This window comes from Chelonia mydas, chromosome 16 (assembly GCF_015237465.2).
Source record: "Chelonia mydas isolate rCheMyd1 chromosome 16, rCheMyd1.pri.v2, whole genome shotgun sequence".
NCBI classification, from domain to species: Eukaryota; Metazoa; Chordata; order Testudines; family Cheloniidae; genus Chelonia; species Chelonia mydas.
The window spans coordinates 20,375,836-20,394,927 of record NC_057857.1 but is presented as its reverse complement, the minus strand read 5'-3'; the positions used below and the strand labels follow the sequence as shown (position 1 = coordinate 20,394,927).

General features: G+C 38.7%; 1 protein-coding gene across 9 annotated transcripts in view; it reads left to right on the top strand.

Moving 5' to 3' along the window:
* The window catches only part of C5 (complement C5), a 56,557-nt gene extending 38,340 nt beyond the window's left edge, over positions 1-18,217 (top strand). For all 9 annotated transcript variants that reach the window (XM_043530342.1, XM_037879362.2, XM_043530344.1 and 6 more), the window contains 16 exons: positions 759-918; positions 1,504-1,599; positions 2,013-2,184; positions 4,411-4,616; positions 5,462-5,614; positions 6,062-6,124; positions 10,754-10,835; positions 11,369-11,420; positions 12,336-12,438; positions 12,982-13,056; positions 13,172-13,277; positions 13,497-13,583; positions 13,959-14,048; positions 16,272-16,355; positions 17,088-17,226; positions 17,538-18,217. In XM_043530342.1, the coding sequence (XP_043386277.1) occupies positions 759-918; positions 1,504-1,599; positions 2,013-2,184; positions 4,411-4,616; positions 5,462-5,614; positions 6,062-6,124; positions 10,754-10,835; positions 11,369-11,420; positions 12,336-12,438; positions 12,982-13,056; positions 13,172-13,277; positions 13,497-13,583; positions 13,959-14,048; positions 16,272-16,355; positions 17,088-17,226; positions 17,538-17,667 (1,798 nt within the window). In that variant the 3' untranslated portion in view covers positions 17,668-18,217. The remainder of the gene's footprint in view (positions 1-758; positions 919-1,503; positions 1,600-2,012; positions 2,185-4,410; positions 4,617-5,461; positions 5,615-6,061; positions 6,125-10,753; positions 10,836-11,368; positions 11,421-12,335; positions 12,439-12,981; positions 13,057-13,171; positions 13,278-13,496; positions 13,584-13,958; positions 14,049-16,271; positions 16,356-17,087; positions 17,227-17,537) is intronic.
* Positions 18,218-19,092: the final 875 nt, after the last annotated feature.

Sequence of the window (19,092 nt, the reverse complement as noted above, 5' to 3'; positions counted from 1 at the left end):
ACCATACTATGCCTTGGTCAATCTGTTGGTGAGGGGAAAATTCCTTCTCAGGCCCCCAAGAAAGGAACAGCTATTGCAGTGCCCACAGCGGATCCTGACCAAACGTGGTATTTCGCCACTTCCCTGGATGGGAGAATAGGTGCTTCTCCATCAGGTCCCAGTAAAAAGGGTTTCACCTGTCTGGTTTGTACTTATATCCATCCCTTGGGAGCGACAGGGTGGGGGATGGGTCAGTGTCCCCGCACTGACCTGCTCTGCGGCTGCTGCAAAAGTCACTCGTAGCCTCTCCACCCCTTAAAGAGGTGGACGTCTTTCCCCAGCAGACCAGACAATCCCCACCCCCTGACTTAAGTGCGGAGCAGTCACCCCCTGAGTTTCCTTCTGAGCTCCCCCTTGCTTCCTGTTTCTTCCACTTATAGCCTCCTATCGTTAGCCCAGTGATTACAGGTGCTCATAATCCCCCAACAGAAAGTGTTTAATTGCTCCTAGCCCGCAGCCTTTTTCATGCTGTAGCCACATCAGTGACCACGGTGCTACTAAGAGTGCCCTGTCAAAGTCATACATTTGTCCAGCCATTCTGAAAGAGCTGCAACAAGGTTTAGTTGACCCAAGGCAACATACAGTAAACCCAAATCTTAGTAATGCAAGTTTGTGCCTAAATAGGCGCTCTCTATCTATCTTGGAATTTTAAACTACCCCAAAAAAATAATCTCACACACTGAACAAAACTTCTATATTTTGCTCAATTTCCTTCACAGGTTGACAGCTTTTGCCTTAAGGATTTTTGGACAAGTTAGTCTGTATATTACTCTGGATCAAATTTCTGTTTGTAATTCAGTGTTATGGCTGATTGAAAATTGTCAAATGACAGATGGGTCATTCAAGGAACTTTCAAGTTACCAGCCAGTAAAACTACAGGTATGACAAGTGAACATATGTTTTATTTGTGCATATATTAAAGGCTCAAGTTGCTGTAAGGTACTCCATTATTTGATACACAAGCTGTTTTAGGCCCTGATTCAGCAAAGCATATAAGCGAGTACTTAAATGCTATGCTGAATCAGAGGTTTACAGATAATTTTGCTATAATTCACTGAGTTCTAATACATGTTCACACATCTCTTCTTCTAAAATCACTTTTACCGTAGCGCAGTCTTTCAAACTTCACTATATTTTTCAGGTACACATACTTGTATGTTACTTCTTAGATGCTTTGAAAGCAACATGTATATTGTCTTTTTCTAATCACGATATAAAAGTTCTGAAAAAATATTGGCTTGTCATTACTTTTACATGTATTTTTGATCTCGTCTGTCTGTATTTTTTTAAGTAAATTAACCTCTTCACAAAAGAAGACTTCAGTGTAAAAATAAAATTGCTATTGGGCTGATACTTCTTACAGAAATTTTTCTTCAGTTCCTCGCCTAAGTTGTAAAATATTCTTTTTATCAATTGACCGCATTGTTTCTAACTACCTTTATTTACATATTTGGATTTTTTTAGGGTACTTTGCCTAAAGAAGCCAAAGAAAAAACTTTGTATCTCACAGCTTTTTCTGTTATTGGACTTGCAAAGGCCATTCACTTATGCCCAACACAGGTATGTAATGCTTTCATTTCTCCAATGAGGCCACAGGCAATCATATTCTCGGCTTCTGTGTTCTTCTGTCCTTAGATTTCCCCCGTCTCCTTCCCCCCCAGTCCTGACCCAAAGGCAAGTCAGGATTGATCATTAGGATCTATGATTCTCTCTCAACCCAAACCACCCACAAACCAAAGCTCTTTTCTTTTATCATAAGAGTTACTTCCAGTGTCAAGTGTTAATATATACATGTTGATCTAGCCGTTGGTGAGCCACAGTGGTGATACAACTTCCAAAATAAGCAAAAGAACAAACCAGATCATTTACCTGGGGATTTGGTTGTAGAAGGTACTGTATAAATACATAATGTCTTGGTAATACAATAGATGATTATCCTTCCAATACATATAACCTCCTGTTCACCTTTTCAGAAAATCCAAGAAGCTAAAAATGCAGGAGAAGGGTATTTGCTGAAAAATGTGCAAGCAGCGGAAAGCACATTTACCTTGGCAATAGCTTCTTATGCTTTAGCTCTCATGGATTCAAACCATCCTGGTGCACGCTCAGCCTTTTCTGCACTGAAGAAGGAAGCTCTTGTAAAAGGTATGACTCAGTAAACTATCACTTCAACCTAAAGAACCTGTTACTGAAGTAGATGGTCTGTAGGTAAGTGAGCAAAGTTTGCAACACAGATGAACTTGACCATAAAGATTCTTTCAGATGAATTGAAATATTTAATAAGTTATAATACATGTTCTTCTTCAAGTGCTTGCTCATGTCGATTCCATTGTAGGTTTGCTCGCGCTCATGTGCGCAGTCGTCTGAGGCTTTTGCCTTAGTGGTATCCACAGGGCCGGCTGTGGCACCCTGTGGAGTGCCGCACTCATGCTGCGGTATATCAGGCATTGCTGGCCCTATGCCCTCTCAGTTCCTTCTTACCACCCATGGTGGTCAGTTGGCGTGCCTCTGTCCCTGGCTTCACAAGTGGCCAGTGATTTCTCTTCTAACTTCGCCTTGCGCTTCTAGCTGTAAATAGTTAATCATTTCATAGTGGCTGGCCACCACTTCCAGTTTACAGCGCTCCCCTTTGGCCTGTCCTCGGCTCCCAGGGTATTCATGAAATGCGTGGCACCGGTGGTGGCTTACCTGAGATGTCAGGGAATCCAGATCTTCCCGTATCTCGATGACTGGCTCATCAAGGGCAGGTCTCTGGAGCAGGTGCAAAGGAGTCTCGATCTGGTATGTTCCACTTGCAGTGACCTGAGCCTGTTAATAAACACAGAAAAGTCCATGTTAACACCAGTCCAACGCATAGAGTTCATTGGAGTCAGAAGGGTACTGACCTTCTACATAGATAGAACGAAGCTGTTCTGTAAGTCAATGCTGTTGTTCATTGCTGTGGCAGACAGGATGAAGGGTTGCCCAGTGTCTGCCCAGAGAATATCATTGTGGATCACTGCCTGCATCCACTACTGTTATGAGCTGGCAAAGATGTCCCCACTGGTGATTGTGACTGCTCACTCGACTAGGGTGCAGGCGTCCTTGGCAGCCTTCCTCGCTCAGGTACCGATTCAAGAAATTTGTCGGGCCGTGACCTAGTCGTCCTTCCACACGTTTGCTTTGCACTATGCTCTGATTCAGCAAGCTCAAGATGACTCTGGTATCGGCAGAGCTGTGCTCCAATCTGCAAGACTCTGAACTCCAAGCCCACCTTTGGGGATACTGCTTTCGAGTCACCTAGAATGGAATTGACATGAGCAAGCAATCGAAGAAGAAAAAACGGTTACCCACCTTTCATAACTGTTGTTCTTCGAGATGTGTAGCTCATGTCCATTCCATTACCTGCCTAGCTCATGTCCATTCCATTACCTGCCCTCCTGCCCCTCTGTCGGAGTAGTCAGCAAGAAGGAACTGAGAGGGCGTAGGGCCGGCGGCGCCTGATATACCGCAGCATGAGCGTGGCATTCCAGAGGGCGCAAGAGCCAGGCCTACGGATACTGCTAAGGCAGAATCTCCGATGATCGTGCACATGGGCACGCACATACCGACAATGGAATGGACATGAGCAATATGTCTTAAGAACAACAGTTATGAAAGGTAGGGAACCTTTTTTTTTTTTGTTTGTTTGTTAAAAAAATTAATGTAACCGTAGTTTCCATCTCCTTTCAAGAAATTCAGTGGGGGTTTTATTGAATAGTGTAAAAGCAGATTGATGACTGTTATAGTGATTTATATGTACATGATATTAGGGCTGCCTTAACAAAGCAATGGGATGCAGAGAGGACCTAGACGAGCAATTCTCTTGCCTTGTGGTCCTCACCAGCATTTTGATTTCAAAATGCACAATTCAGTTCCACTACAAGTTGCTGAGCGTAACAATTTTTTTAATATTTAGTTTCTGTTAATATGTACAACATATAAGTATAAAACATGAAAATTAATGGTAATATAGTTAAAAATCACTTGTTACTGGTTTGTAAATACAGTATTCTATAATACATCAAACTCCTCTATTCCCAAGACCAACAGAACACAAATCTACCACCATCTGTTTCACAACGAAGGTAGCAACAAAGGAATAGCATCTGCTTTTCCTGTTAGAGAATTAACTTGTGTTTTGCACAGGTCAGGTTATATTCAGATGTTTAAATAGCCTTTGGGCATAAAGAGAGCACAACTCCATCTCTGATAAAAACAGAGGGAGAGCTCCTCCTTCTCTCCCTGACTTGGATAAGCAATACTCCCACTCCAGCTTGGCTTGTGTGGTGAGAGCTCCCCCTCCTGTTACAATCTACTTTAACCCCTGCTAATATTTTATTACTCTTCCAGGTGACCCTCCTGTTTATCGTTTTTGGAAGGATACTTCCACTAAACTAGATAAATATGTTCCTAATGCTGGCACTGCGCAGATTGTTGAAACCACTGCTTATGCCTTGCTAACCACTCTCTTGAGTGGGGACAAAGTCTATGCTAATCCAGTTGTCAGATGGTTGTCTGAAGAGCAAAGATATGGTGGTGGATTTTATTCCACTCAGGTGTGTTTTTAAATGTTTCTCTCCCGTTCTTCAGATAGTGAAATCAGAGAAGCCTTAGTAGGGTAATACATGAGCCAAACTGATGACTTGTGTGTCCTGTTATGTTGGGTGGGAATCAAAGGAAATTAGCAACATGACCTCCAGCTGCAGGAATATTACTTCCTTAGCAGTACATGCAAATCATTACTCCTATATCTGCAGGCTCACTCTATTGACTTTAGATACAGCCAGATGAAAAAACTGTGTACCAGGAAAAAACTCATTTTGGCCAAAATTTCTACAAAAGCAATATATTTTGACACTGAATTTGTCACTGTTTATCATAAAAAATGAAAAGCCGTATTTACAGATGAAAAACTTTTTGTATTAAAAACAGCAAATTCACTTGTGTTTTTAAAAAATGATTAGTGGAATTTCAGTGTTTTTCCATATGCTTTCTGACAAAAAGTCACCCTTGACCAAATTTGCTAATTCTTGCAAACTTTCCGGTTTTGCAAATAAAAAAATCTATGAAGTGAAAAACTATGATATAGCAATTTTTCACAGCAATAGTTGTGCTTATTTACTAGCTTTCTTATTTTTAAAACATCTGTTTCCAGCAGCTGTGCACTTATTTACAAACTTTTAATAAAACAATAAATTACACAAACATGCCCATAAAGTAGTGTTAAATATCCTATCATTTTATTAAGAGTATAATAACACAGTATTAAACTGCTTAGCTGGTTAAGGTTACCACTATCTGTCTTCCTAAATAAGTGTCTGAGTAAAGTGTTTAATAATCAGTTTTGTTACAGTTTAGTTTCCATTCCAGTAGTAATTCTTTCTAATTTGATTTTTGACAGGACACAATTAATGCCCTTGAAGCCTTGACTGAATATTCCCTTCTCGTTCAACGTCTTTTGCTGAACATGGATGTCAAGGTGGCTTACAGGAATTATGGAGACCTTCAGCACTATAAACTGACAGAAGAAAATTACATAGGAGGGACTCTGGAAGTGAGTGAATAGTTTTACCTTAGAAAAGTGAAAACAAATCTTATTAATAACTTACAAAAATTCCTTTGAGAAGGAAAAAAATAAAGTCTAGACAAATTTTAAAAAAAGAAAACGTGTCTGTGAAAAATACCATTTGATTAACTGTTGTCTTCATCTGCTAAGATTTAATTGATGCAGCAAGTGATTAAAGGTTTCACTGATTCAGGACCACATCCTCGAAACACTTATTTACATGAATAGTCCCATTGAATTCAGTAAGACCACACAAATGTGTAAAGTTGCATGTGTAAACAGTGGGACTGACCCTTTGCTTGTAATCAGAAATGTAAAAAAGATCATAAGATCCATGTGACTTCTATCTATTTGACTGCTAATGGTAGTATCTTAACTAGTACTTTGCAAATATTTATATTTAATGTCAAATCATATTTATGTTTACATCTTTAGGTACCTTTGTACGATGACATATATGTAAGCACTGGGAGTAGCACTGGTTTAGCAACAGTAAATGTAAGTGGTTAAGCAAAAATTTTTAAAGAAACAAAGCCTTTTTTTGGTCTTGTCAATATGGGCAATGAAAGGGATCCCGAGAAGTTTCCTTTATGTCCCAACTTCTGTTACCTGTTCCCTGGACCAAAGTGGCAGAAGCCATTTTGGATACGTATAGATCTTGTGTAAGAAGGTGCAGCTCCATTTGAAATCATTAGTTACACCTGCTTTTACACCAACTCAACTCATTTGTCTTAAGTCATGTGATTCCTAAAGGATATTGTCTAATTCTGGAACATTTTGACAGCAGTAAAATAATTAAATTACCTCAGGTGATTTATTTGTAGTGAGACAAGCAATGGAAATTCTTCCCTCCTCTCCCAACGTATCTGTTCCATAGTTCTAAATATTTAGGCCAAAATTTTTAACAGGGCTCACTAATTTGGAGTGTGCAATTGGAGACGTCAATTTCTAGGTGTTTCAAGTTGGGCACCCAAAAATGAAGAACCCCCAAATTAGTGAACATTCTTGAAAAACTTTGCCTCAATAACTTTGTAATAGAGAATGTGCCTTCTCTTATTCTATTTTTCTGTGCTTTGTATTATTGTTTATAAATATATTACAATGCTGTTATGACATACTATTTATCCTTTGGCTTCTATACCTCCAGGAATTTTACAAATAAATAATTGATTACTACCTTTCAGAACAGAACAATAGGTAATTCACAAAAGCACTTCAGTAAGATGGTTGATATTTGTTATTATTTATGTATACTACTTCTTCAGTAGTGTCCCTATGGGTGTGCCACTTCAGGACGCATGTGCCCCATGCACCTTTGATTAGTAATTTTCTGTAACAATGCCTGTTCGGTCCATCGTGCATACCAGACATCTTCATGCACCATACAGAGTACACATAGAACTGCATGAGTGAACCATCCTCAGTTCTTTCTCAGCTGCCCTATGGCCTCAGAAAGAGCATCTAGCATGCCTGTTTTCAGCCTAGCAGTAGCTTAGCTTTTTTTATCCTAGTCTTCAGATAGTTTAGTTTACCAGTTTGTTTGTTTTACTTTATTAATCTGGTAGCCCCTTTTTTATCTGGGATTTTTTTAATTGAACACCCTTGTTCTCCTCCACTTTTGAATGCCTCTGTCTTAGGGGTGGTCATCATTTGTTATGCCAGGATCCCCAGGCCTTATGCAGTGCGTTTTTTTCTGCAGGAAGTCCGTCTCCATTAGCAATGGACATTCTTAGTGTCTTCCCTGGGAGACACCCACATACTGGCAAAGTGTAAGATCTGCACTTTTTTTAAAGAGCAGATCTAGAGAAAATCTAGAGAAAATCAGATCTAGAGAAATCAAATTTAGATTGCTTATGATGGAGCAAGCCCTAAGACCAGCATCAGATCTTGGTTCAGAGGACCCTTTGTACACTGGCCTTCAAGTGTACTTAGTGCCCCATTGACCTCCATATCTCATGCGCTGGGATCTTCACAGGATAAAGGCGCCAAAGGTACCAACAGGCTCCAAAGAAGAGGAGTTCTGTATCTCCCACCAGAGCCCTTTCCAGAGAAATCTCAGTCACCTCAGAGAATGACTGTTTCAGAGACCTTTGGTCCCAGAGAGAGTACCTTTGAGGCTCCAAGATGATGCTCTGCTACTGGGAGCTCATCAAACTCTTCAAGCTCTTCAAGAGATGCAATACTAAGCATGCTTCAATATTGATATTGGTGCCAATAAGACATGATAATTCCAGCAGAGAATGTAAGTACACTGCTTCTAGGAAGCTGGGAAGGCTATGAACCCCAAGCACTTTGATTCTAGGAAACTGGAAACGTCCACCTTGGTACGCAAACTGGTATCCCAGACTGCTATGCCAGTGTGCCAAAAGCCATCAACATCTCCAGTACTGACGCCATCCACTAGATATGCATCTCTGAAGCAATCAGCGCCTCCGGTGCCAACACCCATCTTCTAGACAGAGACCATCAAAGCAGTCGGCAACCTTGGTATTGAAGCCAGTTGTTTTAGGGCCTCACTCAACCTTGGCTCAGATACACCTGTTACCACAAGAAACTTCAGGAACCTTTTTGTTTCAGAGGAACTGGCGTCTCCATTGCTAATGGGGACTGAACCTTTGTTGTTACTGTGATCTGTTGAGTCACCAAGACATTATCTTTCACCAGTGACTCCCAGCTCTCTGGTACCTCTCACATTGGACAGACATCTAGCTTCACCTTCATTGTCTGCCCCCACTGGACTATTTTGAGGATGATTTCTGTGATTCCCAGATCTCCATCCAAGGATTTCCTGCCTACCATAGAAGAGATATCCCCCTGATTAATCATTCTGAGAGGGAAGTTGCAAGGGAGAAACAATTTTGAGCTTCTTCTCACTGGTATGATCAACACTGGATGCCGCCTCCTTTACATTACGGTTCCCCGCAATACTCATATTGGGACATTGAGTTCTGTATTGTCAGCAGTTTTCAAGAGCTCCTAGCTACTCTGATGATGAGCATAAGGATATATATTTTTCTGCTCCATTGAGTCCTCCTCAACCCCAAGAGGAGATCTTTGAGGAACAAGAGGCCAGAGCAGACAAGAAAGTGACACCTCAAACATACCATCATCGCTTAATTAGGCTGTAATGCCTCCACCACCTTCTTCAATGGATAACTTCAAGCAGTTCTAGGAGCTGATGAAATGCATTTCTGATTCACTCCAGATTCCTTTGGAGGAGGCTCAAGAGTCACAACATATGCTTTTGGATATTTTACACCACCTCTGGACAGTGTCACTACCTGTGAATGAAGCTCTACCAGAACCTGCTAAGACCATATGGCAGACTCCTGCCACAGCACCACCTACTATAAATGGGCAGAAATATTATGTCCTAGCAAGAAATTCAGAATATTTGTTCTCTCACCCGCCACCAAATTCTTTAGTTGTGGAAGCTGTCAATGAACATGGCAAGCAATCCCTTACAATAAAGACCAGAAACGTCTGTCTCTTTGGGCACAAGAGGTACTCCTCAGTGACCATGCAGTTCAGGATCACAAATTATCAAGGTCTGATGGTGAAATACAACCATGCTAACTTCAGTACATTCAACAATTTTATTGAAAAACTTCTTGAAGAACTTTGAGAACAGTTCCAGGCCGTCATAACAGAGGGTCAGCTTTTAGCAAGGGTGTCATTTCAAGCTTCTCTAGATGCAGCCAACACTGCAGCTCAATATGTCTCCACTGACGACATCATGCATTGAGTGTCTTGGATGTAAATGTCCAGATTTCCTAGGGACATCCAAAACACTGTGGATGACCTCCCCATCGATGGACTGAAACTCTTTTGTGAATCCACAGATGAATCTGTTCATACCTTGAAGGACTTTAGAGCCACGCTCAGATCTTGGCATTTACACACCTGCCAAATAAGAGGAAATTTAGTAGCTCTCAAACAACACAAAGATAATGACTGGTTCAATTTTCTACCTATCGTAGATCTACAGAACCACCTAAAAAGAGGTCAAGCTTTCAAAAGAAAAGACCTCCTACCATGATTGCTATCACTGCCCACTCATTGTCTTAGACCAAATGTCAGTTTTGATGGCTTGGTCAGAGATCTAGAACATCTTCGCTTTGTGAATCTTCAGCTGCCCCAGCCTACCCACCTCCCACTCTTCAGAGCTGGACTTTCACATATTACCTGCATAGGAACAAATTACATTGGCCAAATGGATTCTGGAAGTTGTAACCTCAGGTTGCTCCATCTATTTTACCTCCATTCCTTCCTGTCCCACCCCTCCTTGTCCTCCTCCTCTTCTCAGAGATCTGTCTTAGGATCATTTGCTGAGACAGGAAGTCATCTGTCTCCTATGCATAGGGGCCATAGAAACAGTTCCAGCCCAGTACAAGGGGAAGGGATTCTATTCAAAGTATTGTCTGGTCCCCAGAAAGAATGGGGGATGGAGACCAATATTATATCTCAGACTCATAAACACCTTTGTGAAATTAAAGAATTTCAGGATGGTGACTCTCACAGCTATAATTCTGTCGCTGGATTCTGGGTACTGGTTCGCAGTCCTTGACCTTCAGGATGTATATTTTCACATCACAATTCACCCGTCACAAGAGGTTTCTTCATTTTACAGTTGACCAGAATCACTACCAGTAGAGAGTGCTTCCTTTTGTCCTCCCCTGCCCCGGAATGTTCTCAAAGGTCATGGCAGGTAGTAGCCGTTCATTTATGGCAACTAGGTGTGATCATCTTCCTTTACCTCAATGATTGGCTGTTCAAGGGCCCATTGTATGATGAAGTTCCTTCCACAGTACAAAACACCTATTCCACAGGTTAGGTCTTCAACTCAACATCAAAAAGTCTACTTTGATTGCAGTACATTACAGTGGTTTGATTTCATAGGGGCTTCTCTGGATGCAATAACAGCCAAAGCTTACCTACGTGTGGTAAGGTTTGTGACCCCTGACAAACTTAATTTCCAAGGTTCAAATAAGCCCCCAGACACTGACATCTAATTCTGCATATGACTGTCTGCCTTTGATCATCTCCAAATGTGAACACCTGTTTATCAATTTTGAGAATTGTTTGCTGTGCATGTTTTCTATTAATTGTCTATTTGTACATTTATAGGTGAGGACTGTATATCATAAATTCAGTACTTCTGAGGAGACATGTGACTTTGAGTTGAAGGTTAATGTATTGACAGATAAAGGTAAAGAGTTAGTGGTGACTTTTAAAAACATGTTTTTCTTTTTTAAATTAATCAGGACTGTACAGGAAAATGCATCTTGATTAACAAAGTGGTCAGTATTATCCCGTGCGCATAACTTTACCTTCACCCCAATCAATTTTTGATGTCATTCATAGCTGTTAATTTAACAGTGCACAGCTGTTATCTTGCAGAAGAAGGATCTGGGAGTGGAGGTCAGTGGGTTCAATTCTGCAAGTACCGTGCACTTAAGTTAACCCGGGTGAGTTTCATTTACTTAAGCAGATGGATAAGTGCTTTGCTGGTTCAGTTTATAAAAATTAAAATTTTGGCTAAGGTATAAATGAAAAATTATGTTGTTTGTTCATGAATAAAACATAGGTTCCCATTAAAAATTGGCTGAAAAAATTTCTGAAAAGTATTTGTCTCCTGAATATGAAAATAGTTCATGAGAACCCATTCATATAAGTATGCTGTGGTCTGGACAGCTGCTTCTGAAGAGCTATAAATTATGTGTTCTATTTAACATACAAAAGGTGAAAGAAGAAAAGATGATAACCAACCTGAACGTTTAGAAGCTTGCGCAAAGTAAGTTCAATTGATTTTTTCAGTGACATATCTGAGCTTTTCAATATTTTACATGTCTAGGTATCTTTTAAATTTAATCCAAACTCTAAACTTCCTGGGTTCCTAGCTCTGCCCTACACAGGATTTCCCATTCCCAGCTGGCACTTAAGTCATTGGATCAGTGCCAAGGGTTACTATGAAGAGGTTACTTGTGCATTTACTGTTTTCTGAATGTTCAAAACTGTAGCCTTAACTTACTTTAGCATATGCATTTATAATTAATTTCCCGCACTTTTGAAAAACAAAGTTAGAAGGAAAAAAGAGATTAAAATATTCGTCATCCACTTGCTAATAATTGCCACCTTGTGTTACTACTGCTGTGACCCTTGTTTCCCTCTTTCTACCCCTTTTTATGTGCATGTGTGTAAGCATGTGCAGGATCAGGGTCAAAGATTGTAAGCTCTCTGGGTTAGGAACTCTTTTAATTTTATGTTTGGATTGAGTCTGTGGCCACTACTATAATGTAATTAATACTTAAAAAGAAAAGGAGTACTTGTGGCACCTTAGAGACTAACCAATTTATTTGAGCATGAGCTTTCGTGAGCTACAGCTCGCTTCATCGAATGCATACTGTGGAAACTGCAGAAGACATTATATACACAGAGACCATGAAACAATACCTCCTCCCACCCCACTCTCCTGCTGGTAATAGCTTATCTAAAGTGATCGTCAAGTTGGGCCATTTCCAGCACAAATCCAGGTTTTCTCACCCTCCTCTCTATTGATTTTATTGGTGTAAATCTGGAGTAAGTCAGCTGAAGTCAGTGAAGTTGTTATGGATTTACAATGGCATAAGAATGAGTAGAATTTGCCCAGAGGTTTTTCTGAGGACCGTGCTCTAAGTTCTATCTATATTAATATTTTTGTCCATTTTAGGTACAAGCCTAGTGAGAGAGAACCACAGTCAGGGTCTTCCCATGTAGTGATGGATATAACTTTGGTTAGCGGACTGGAAGCAAATACAGAAGATTTATCTACTGTAAATATTAAAGAAAATTTTACCTTTACCTACAGTATTTATTGTCTTTCTGCTTTATATCTTTTTATGGTAGTAGCACAGATTTTCAGCATTGTCTCTATCTTATTGCAACGCATTTTTCTCATACTAATTGGAATCGTGTACCTGAGTCTAGAGTCTGGGTTTTGCCCATTATGGGCCTTATCCAGTTAAGTCAATGGGAGTCAATGCCCTAGAAAAATGGGAGACAAATATGAACTTTGGATCTGGACTCAGACTTCACCAAAGTTCAAGAATGTTGAGATTTCATAGTTTTAGTAGATGTCTAATTATTATTGTTGTTGTTTTTATCCCAAGGGGATGATAGAACAGTTCCCTTAAAGTATGGAATTGTTCATGACTAGGATCACATGGCAATACTAAAGTAACTGAAGATCCATTTGTAGAAAATGTTTTACTCCTCAAAACCATGCTAAAACCAATAAGCATAAAACTTTTATGGAAGACCATGTAAAATCTTTTAAATTAGCTGATTAAAAACCTTTCTCTTTTTTTCCCCCCTAGCTTGCAAGTGGAGTTGATCAGTTGATAACCAATTATGAGATAAAAGATGGACATATTGTTCTACAGATAGAATCGGTAGATCGTCTTTTTTATTTCCTATGATTATTCACAATTGGAAGCACTATTTTATTTCTTTGGTAACACAGAGCTTCCTTTTGGTGTCTTTCTAATTCATGCATCCTTCAAACAGGTGCCAGCTAATAAATTCATGTGTGTTGCGTTCCGAATAGGGGAGATTTACCGTGTTGGAATGCGGAGCCCTGCCACATTCACTGTGTATGAATATCATGCACCAGGTATGTGTTCCAGTTCTTCAAATTCACATCTTTTGCTCTCAGAAGATTCTTTGAATCCTGTTAAGAAACTAACAGTTTCTCCCTTTTTCACAACTTTTAATCTACATTATATTAAGGCTTATGTCACAGTCACCATCTTTCTGGCTGAAGAGGTCTGGATGGTACTCTCTTGGAATTCAACTTCTACATGCATTTATTTTTTCCTGTTCAATTCTGTAGATAAACAATGCACCATATTTTATAACCCTTTTGGAAATGACAAACTTCTGAGGCTGTGTGAAGGAGCTGAGTGCAAATGCATGGAAGGTAAACTTAGCGAAAAATGCCATTCTGTTGCAGTTAGTTGGAGAATACAGCTTAATGCTTTGGGATCCTTGTGGATGAGAGCACTACATAGCAGTGAAAGGAGCTATATATTCTATTTCAGAACAGCAAATTTTGCCTTTGCAATAAATTAAACATTCATTACATTCTAAACTTTAAAAAAAGATGTATGGAATTTAGCTGCACAACTCTTATTGATTTTCATTTTGTGGACTAAATGGGAATTGAGTAGCTTAGCTCTGTTGCTTCTGTGTTACAGATTGCCATGAGCAAATAGAAATTAATTATACTTTAAAAGAGGGCTTGTGCTGATGTTGCTTCCTAGCATTAACGTCATATCTCTTTCACTAAACATAGCGGAATGCAGTCAAATGCAAAAGAAATTAGATCTGACAATAACTGCTGATAGGAGAAGAGAAGCTGCATGCCAGCAAGTCATTGCATATGGTAAGATATGAATGATCAGTACATATTACTTTGAAAAACAAATGAACACTGTGTGATGAGTGATGATGTGATGCTACAGGGTGCACCTTTTATATTTTTATATATGTTGCTTTGAGAGATGCAGCATTTTTCAACATACCTGTAAGAACATTGGAGGCATGTGACTCTTGTTAACAACAACATGTACTCATAGAGGTGAACATACCCCTATTAGTGCCTGTAAATTAAAATAATTCAAGCTAGACAAAGGCAATGTCTGTGGAAATTACATAGAGTTAATGGTCCCAATCTTTGAAGAGCTGCCTGTCTCTTAAGAAGATCTGAGGGCTCTCAACTCCTGCTCAAGTCAATAGGAATTGAGGCTGCTGAATACCTCTCAGGATTGGTTCCAGTGCTTTATCATAGACTGCCTGTAGGTCTACTGGGGTAAAGACAGACCTCAATATATATCTTTCACTGAGTATTCTTTAAAATCAAACACATTTTTTTCAGAATTAAAAATCAAAGCCCTTGGTTATTTTCAGCTAACTTTTGCAAAGTAAATTACCCCATTTCAGATATGTCTGCAGCGCTGAGGGTTTGTTACAGGCTGTGATAGTCTTGTTTCATTCCTGTGAAAAAGCAGCATCGCACTAGAACTGAAACTATACAACACACAGATTTCTCATTTTGCCTGCCAAACTAGGCAGGAAAGGGTGCAAGAAACCTTTCCCCTATTAAAAATGGTAATCAAAAATAGAAGCACAGTTTTACACCAATCCCAGAGGACAATGTACTCGCCCACACACATACACTGTGTTTGTCTGGGTTTTGTAAGGGTCTCTGAACAGTGATTATTTGATGTGCTGTATAATGTGTTCTAACACTTAGGCACACGTAAGGCAAGTTGTGAACAAAGCATCAGATATAATTGAGTTTCCTGTAATTTGTTGGTTAAAAGCAGATAATGTAATCCCTAACATTCTTCTCACATAGACTTTGGTTTTTTTGTTGTTTGCTTTTTAAATGTTATCCCCAAAATGCAAAAAGAGGGAACGTGTCCCACAGAGTTATTTAAACATATTTTTGTTTTTTAAAGACTTGTCAGTGTTGGGATCAGAACCATGTTAAGGATTTTGACTTTAACCATGTTTTAGGCTAGAGGCATTCTAGCATGGCTTCTGACCCGTGTGAAATTGGTATTTTTTTTGATAATATGCTAACCACACCATCCTGTCATTTACCCTCTTGCTAGTCTATAGCATGGTTCTATAAGGCAGTTCTCAGATTTAAAAATTTTGGCCACTTCAGTTATGGAAATCCGTGCTAGATTGATGTTAAAATAAATATGCTTGAAGCTAGCACAGTTCTGTGCAAGTGTTAGTGAAATGTTAAATCATGTGTTCTCTGTTACTGGCAAAAACAATCAGTTTTTTTCCCCAACACTAATCCTTTGTCGTTGGATTTGAATATGCATAAATTATTACATCAGGTCCTTTGGGTCTATATGTCTACAGAAATTTTAAATTACTTCAACTATTAGCCTAATAAAACACTGTTGTAATGCTTGTTTGTTAATGATTGGTTAAAAATTTAGACATAGTTTTGAGTAGCCGAGGTCTGAATGAATTTAGATGCAATGGAGACTTACAATCAAGTCCAGTTTTAGAGCAGTGACATTGGATGAATAATACTATGACATGTGAATAGTCTAAAGAATTGCAGCATAAAAAACCTTAATTGTGACTAAAAAAGTGTGTGTGTGTGTGTGTGTTTGAAGTGCTTGGCATTCTTTAGTGCAAAACATGCAGTGTCCTTGTAAAATAATAGCAGTACATTGTAATACAAAAAATAAATGAAACCCTCCTAATTAATGAATTAGGGTGCATTATATGTGTATTTGTGTTGATTTCTGGAAAATATCTAGGAACATTGAAACTACCTTTCTGGTTTATTAAGTCCATTAGCCTATCTCTGGCAGTAGCTAGTGCCAGATGCTTCAGAGGACAACCGGGAAAGACCTTGCACTTCATTGTGAAATGCTGTACGTTAGGTGTGCATCCATCCATGGACAATCAGTTGATATGCTGAAACATGAGATTTGATTAGCTTTATAAGAGTTTCAGTTTGACAAACAATACATTTTACGGATGGCCCTAATATCCATCTGTAGTATGGATGTCGTGCAAAGCAAAAGGAAGAATTCTGCCTGAAACAGTAGCAACTGTTGTTTTTTCTTTATAGTCTATAAGGTAAACATCTTGTCCTCCAGTGAAGAAGGTAGTTTTATTAAGTATACTGCAACTCTTCTGGATCTCTATAAAACAGGTGAGAGTTCTAACTGTAATGTATTTAATTATTTTGTTTACAATGAAGACTCCCTTCAATGACCACTCAAGCAGCAGACAAAAATCAGTGCTAAGTGGTCTCCTAATAAAGATAGAGAATAATTGTACTCTATGAATCTGAAGATTCTTGGGTTGATATTTGTAAGCTAGTGTCTTTCACCAGTTTCACTGTATTTACGCTTTTATTAAAACTGTTATTATTGCTGCTGTTTATGCTGGCACCTGTGCTGAGGATCTCACAATCTAGGCAGGCAAAACAAGCAGACAATGGTTCAAGGAAAGGAAACAATAATATTTGCTTTTATAAAGTAGAATTTGGATGCAGCAAAGTTGGCATAGATTTAGCTGAGCAATTCAGTGGGAGTTGCATGTCTTCTCATGCTTTACGATTTGCATCTGCAGTTATCTTGTTAAACACATTTGGTTTGTATAAGGCTGTTTTTGGAAGTCAGATTGCCACCTGTTTAATGTTTCTAGACTGATTCCAAAGGGCTGAAAATCCATGTTTTGATTTATCTGAATTTCCCTGTTACATAGTTAGTGGCTAATGGATGGCGTGGCTTTGCCCTCTTGTGATAAATAGTAAAACCAAATTAGTATGTTATGCCTAATTAACATGTGTGGCCCTGAAAAAAATTGAAGCCAGCTGTTTTTTTAATAATTTTTTCTGTGAAATTTTCCAATGTAATAACTGCATTCCCTTCAACTCCAGGAGAGGCTTTTGCCCAAAAAAACACTGAAATCACCTTTGTTAAAAAGAAGACTTGTACTGATGTTAAACTGAATCCGGGAAATCAGTATTTGATCATGGGAAAAGAGGCCTTTCAGATAACAGTTGGTTTCAGTTTCAAGTAAGTAAATTATTAACAGAATGTGCTGAGCTCTCTCCAGAGCATGATATGCTTCATTCTCATCAAAAGTGGCAAAGTGCTTGTACACCTTTGGTCATGTCATTTATTGTAATTGATTCAATATTTTAAGGACTTGTTTAATCCATTTTGTGTTACCCATTGTTTTTATGCTAATACATTTCTTCAGCTGTCCACATTTAAAACAGAGGAAATTAAGCACAAAGGAATCCATTTAATATTAGAATTTTCTCTTGTTTTTATCTTTTTTTCACTCCTTATGTACTAATGAGCTTTCTCTTTTGTCTGTGTAGATACCAGTATCCGTTAGACTCTGTGACTTGGATTGAGTGGTGGCCTTCAAATACAGCTTGTGCATCTTGTAAAAAGTTTGTAGATACAATGGAAGAATTTTCTGAAGAGCTCTTTCTCAATGGCTGTTAACTTCCTTGGGAGAATTCTGTTGAGTAAAAATTGCATATTCAGTCTCACTAAAAAAATGTATTCTTAGCTGCTTAGTAATTCTTTCCAAACTTTAACATTCATAGCTAGGTTGACTTGGAATGTTTCATTTACTTATATTTAACAGCATCTGTTTTTATAAGATAATTATTTTAGAATTGTAACTTTTTGCATTGACGCTAGGGTGGGACAGGGAAAATTTTCCAGAAATACTGCAAGGACATTTTAAAGCCAGATGAAATTAAATGGAACACCATTTTTAAAAAAAGAAATAGAGAAATATTGCCTTGTGCCAAAACAGTTGGACCCACTGAAATGCAATATCTTATTAAAACATATCCTTCCTCAATTTTATTTTCCTTGTATTTTTGTTTATCAGATACTGTTCTTATAACTGTATTTCTCTTCATTTATATTCTGTCATACAAATTGATACTAAAATATACAGTGCTACATCTCACACAATCTCTTTTTATGGGATAAAATTATTTAAAATGGGTTTACGTTTTAAATTAAACATATTTCTATCTAACCTCTCTGTCTGCTGAGATTTTATAGCAGGTCCCACACCATACTATCTAAGTACCTAGGGTAAGTTCCTCACCCCTGCATCAGCCTCACTATGCTAGGTGAAGTGTAAAGGGGCTCTAAAAGCCCGGGATCCTGCCAGGGAAGATTCCCCTGGTGCAGGAACAGTGGAAGACATGTCATAAGGCTGTTCAAAATATGCTGTGGACTGCCCAAGCCCTCTGAGCAGCCCAGAATCAGGATGCAACCACCTTAATTACCCCTCCCCCGTCCTGTAAATTCTGTACTGCACCTCTTAGTTGGAACAGAGAATCTCACTCGCAGTATCTAGGACCTAGCTCAGCAAATGAGTGGCACATTCTCTGCTGAATGGTTAGTAACAGTTAAGGTTTTCCAGATGGTCAGATAGGGAGTAACTGGAAAATTTTGAAATCACGTACCAGAAAGTTGTGAAAATTAATGCTTGAGGGACATGAATTTATGTAGAAGCATCAAAATTTGTAAATAACAAAAAATGTGTTTACATATCAGAAAGCTAAGTGGCATAATGGCCTTTTAATTTGAGAGAGACTGTCATGTTTTAATTGTATGTAACAGTATTTGATATTGGGCTTTATTTTTCAAGTAAACAATTCTTATCAGGATTTGTTAATTTAATAAATTATATCATGTCTGTTAGCCTGAAGGCTCATAAAATGCTTTTGCACAATATCTGCGTGTGTATATATAGGAATCATTTCACCAAACACTGAATTGCAGACATCTCTTGCGTGGAATACAGCTGTTTTTTTAACAGTGCACTGCAAAACATATTATAACAGGAAGTGAAGAAGACAATATTCAACTGAAATACTTACTGTTAGTGGAATAAGCATTAGA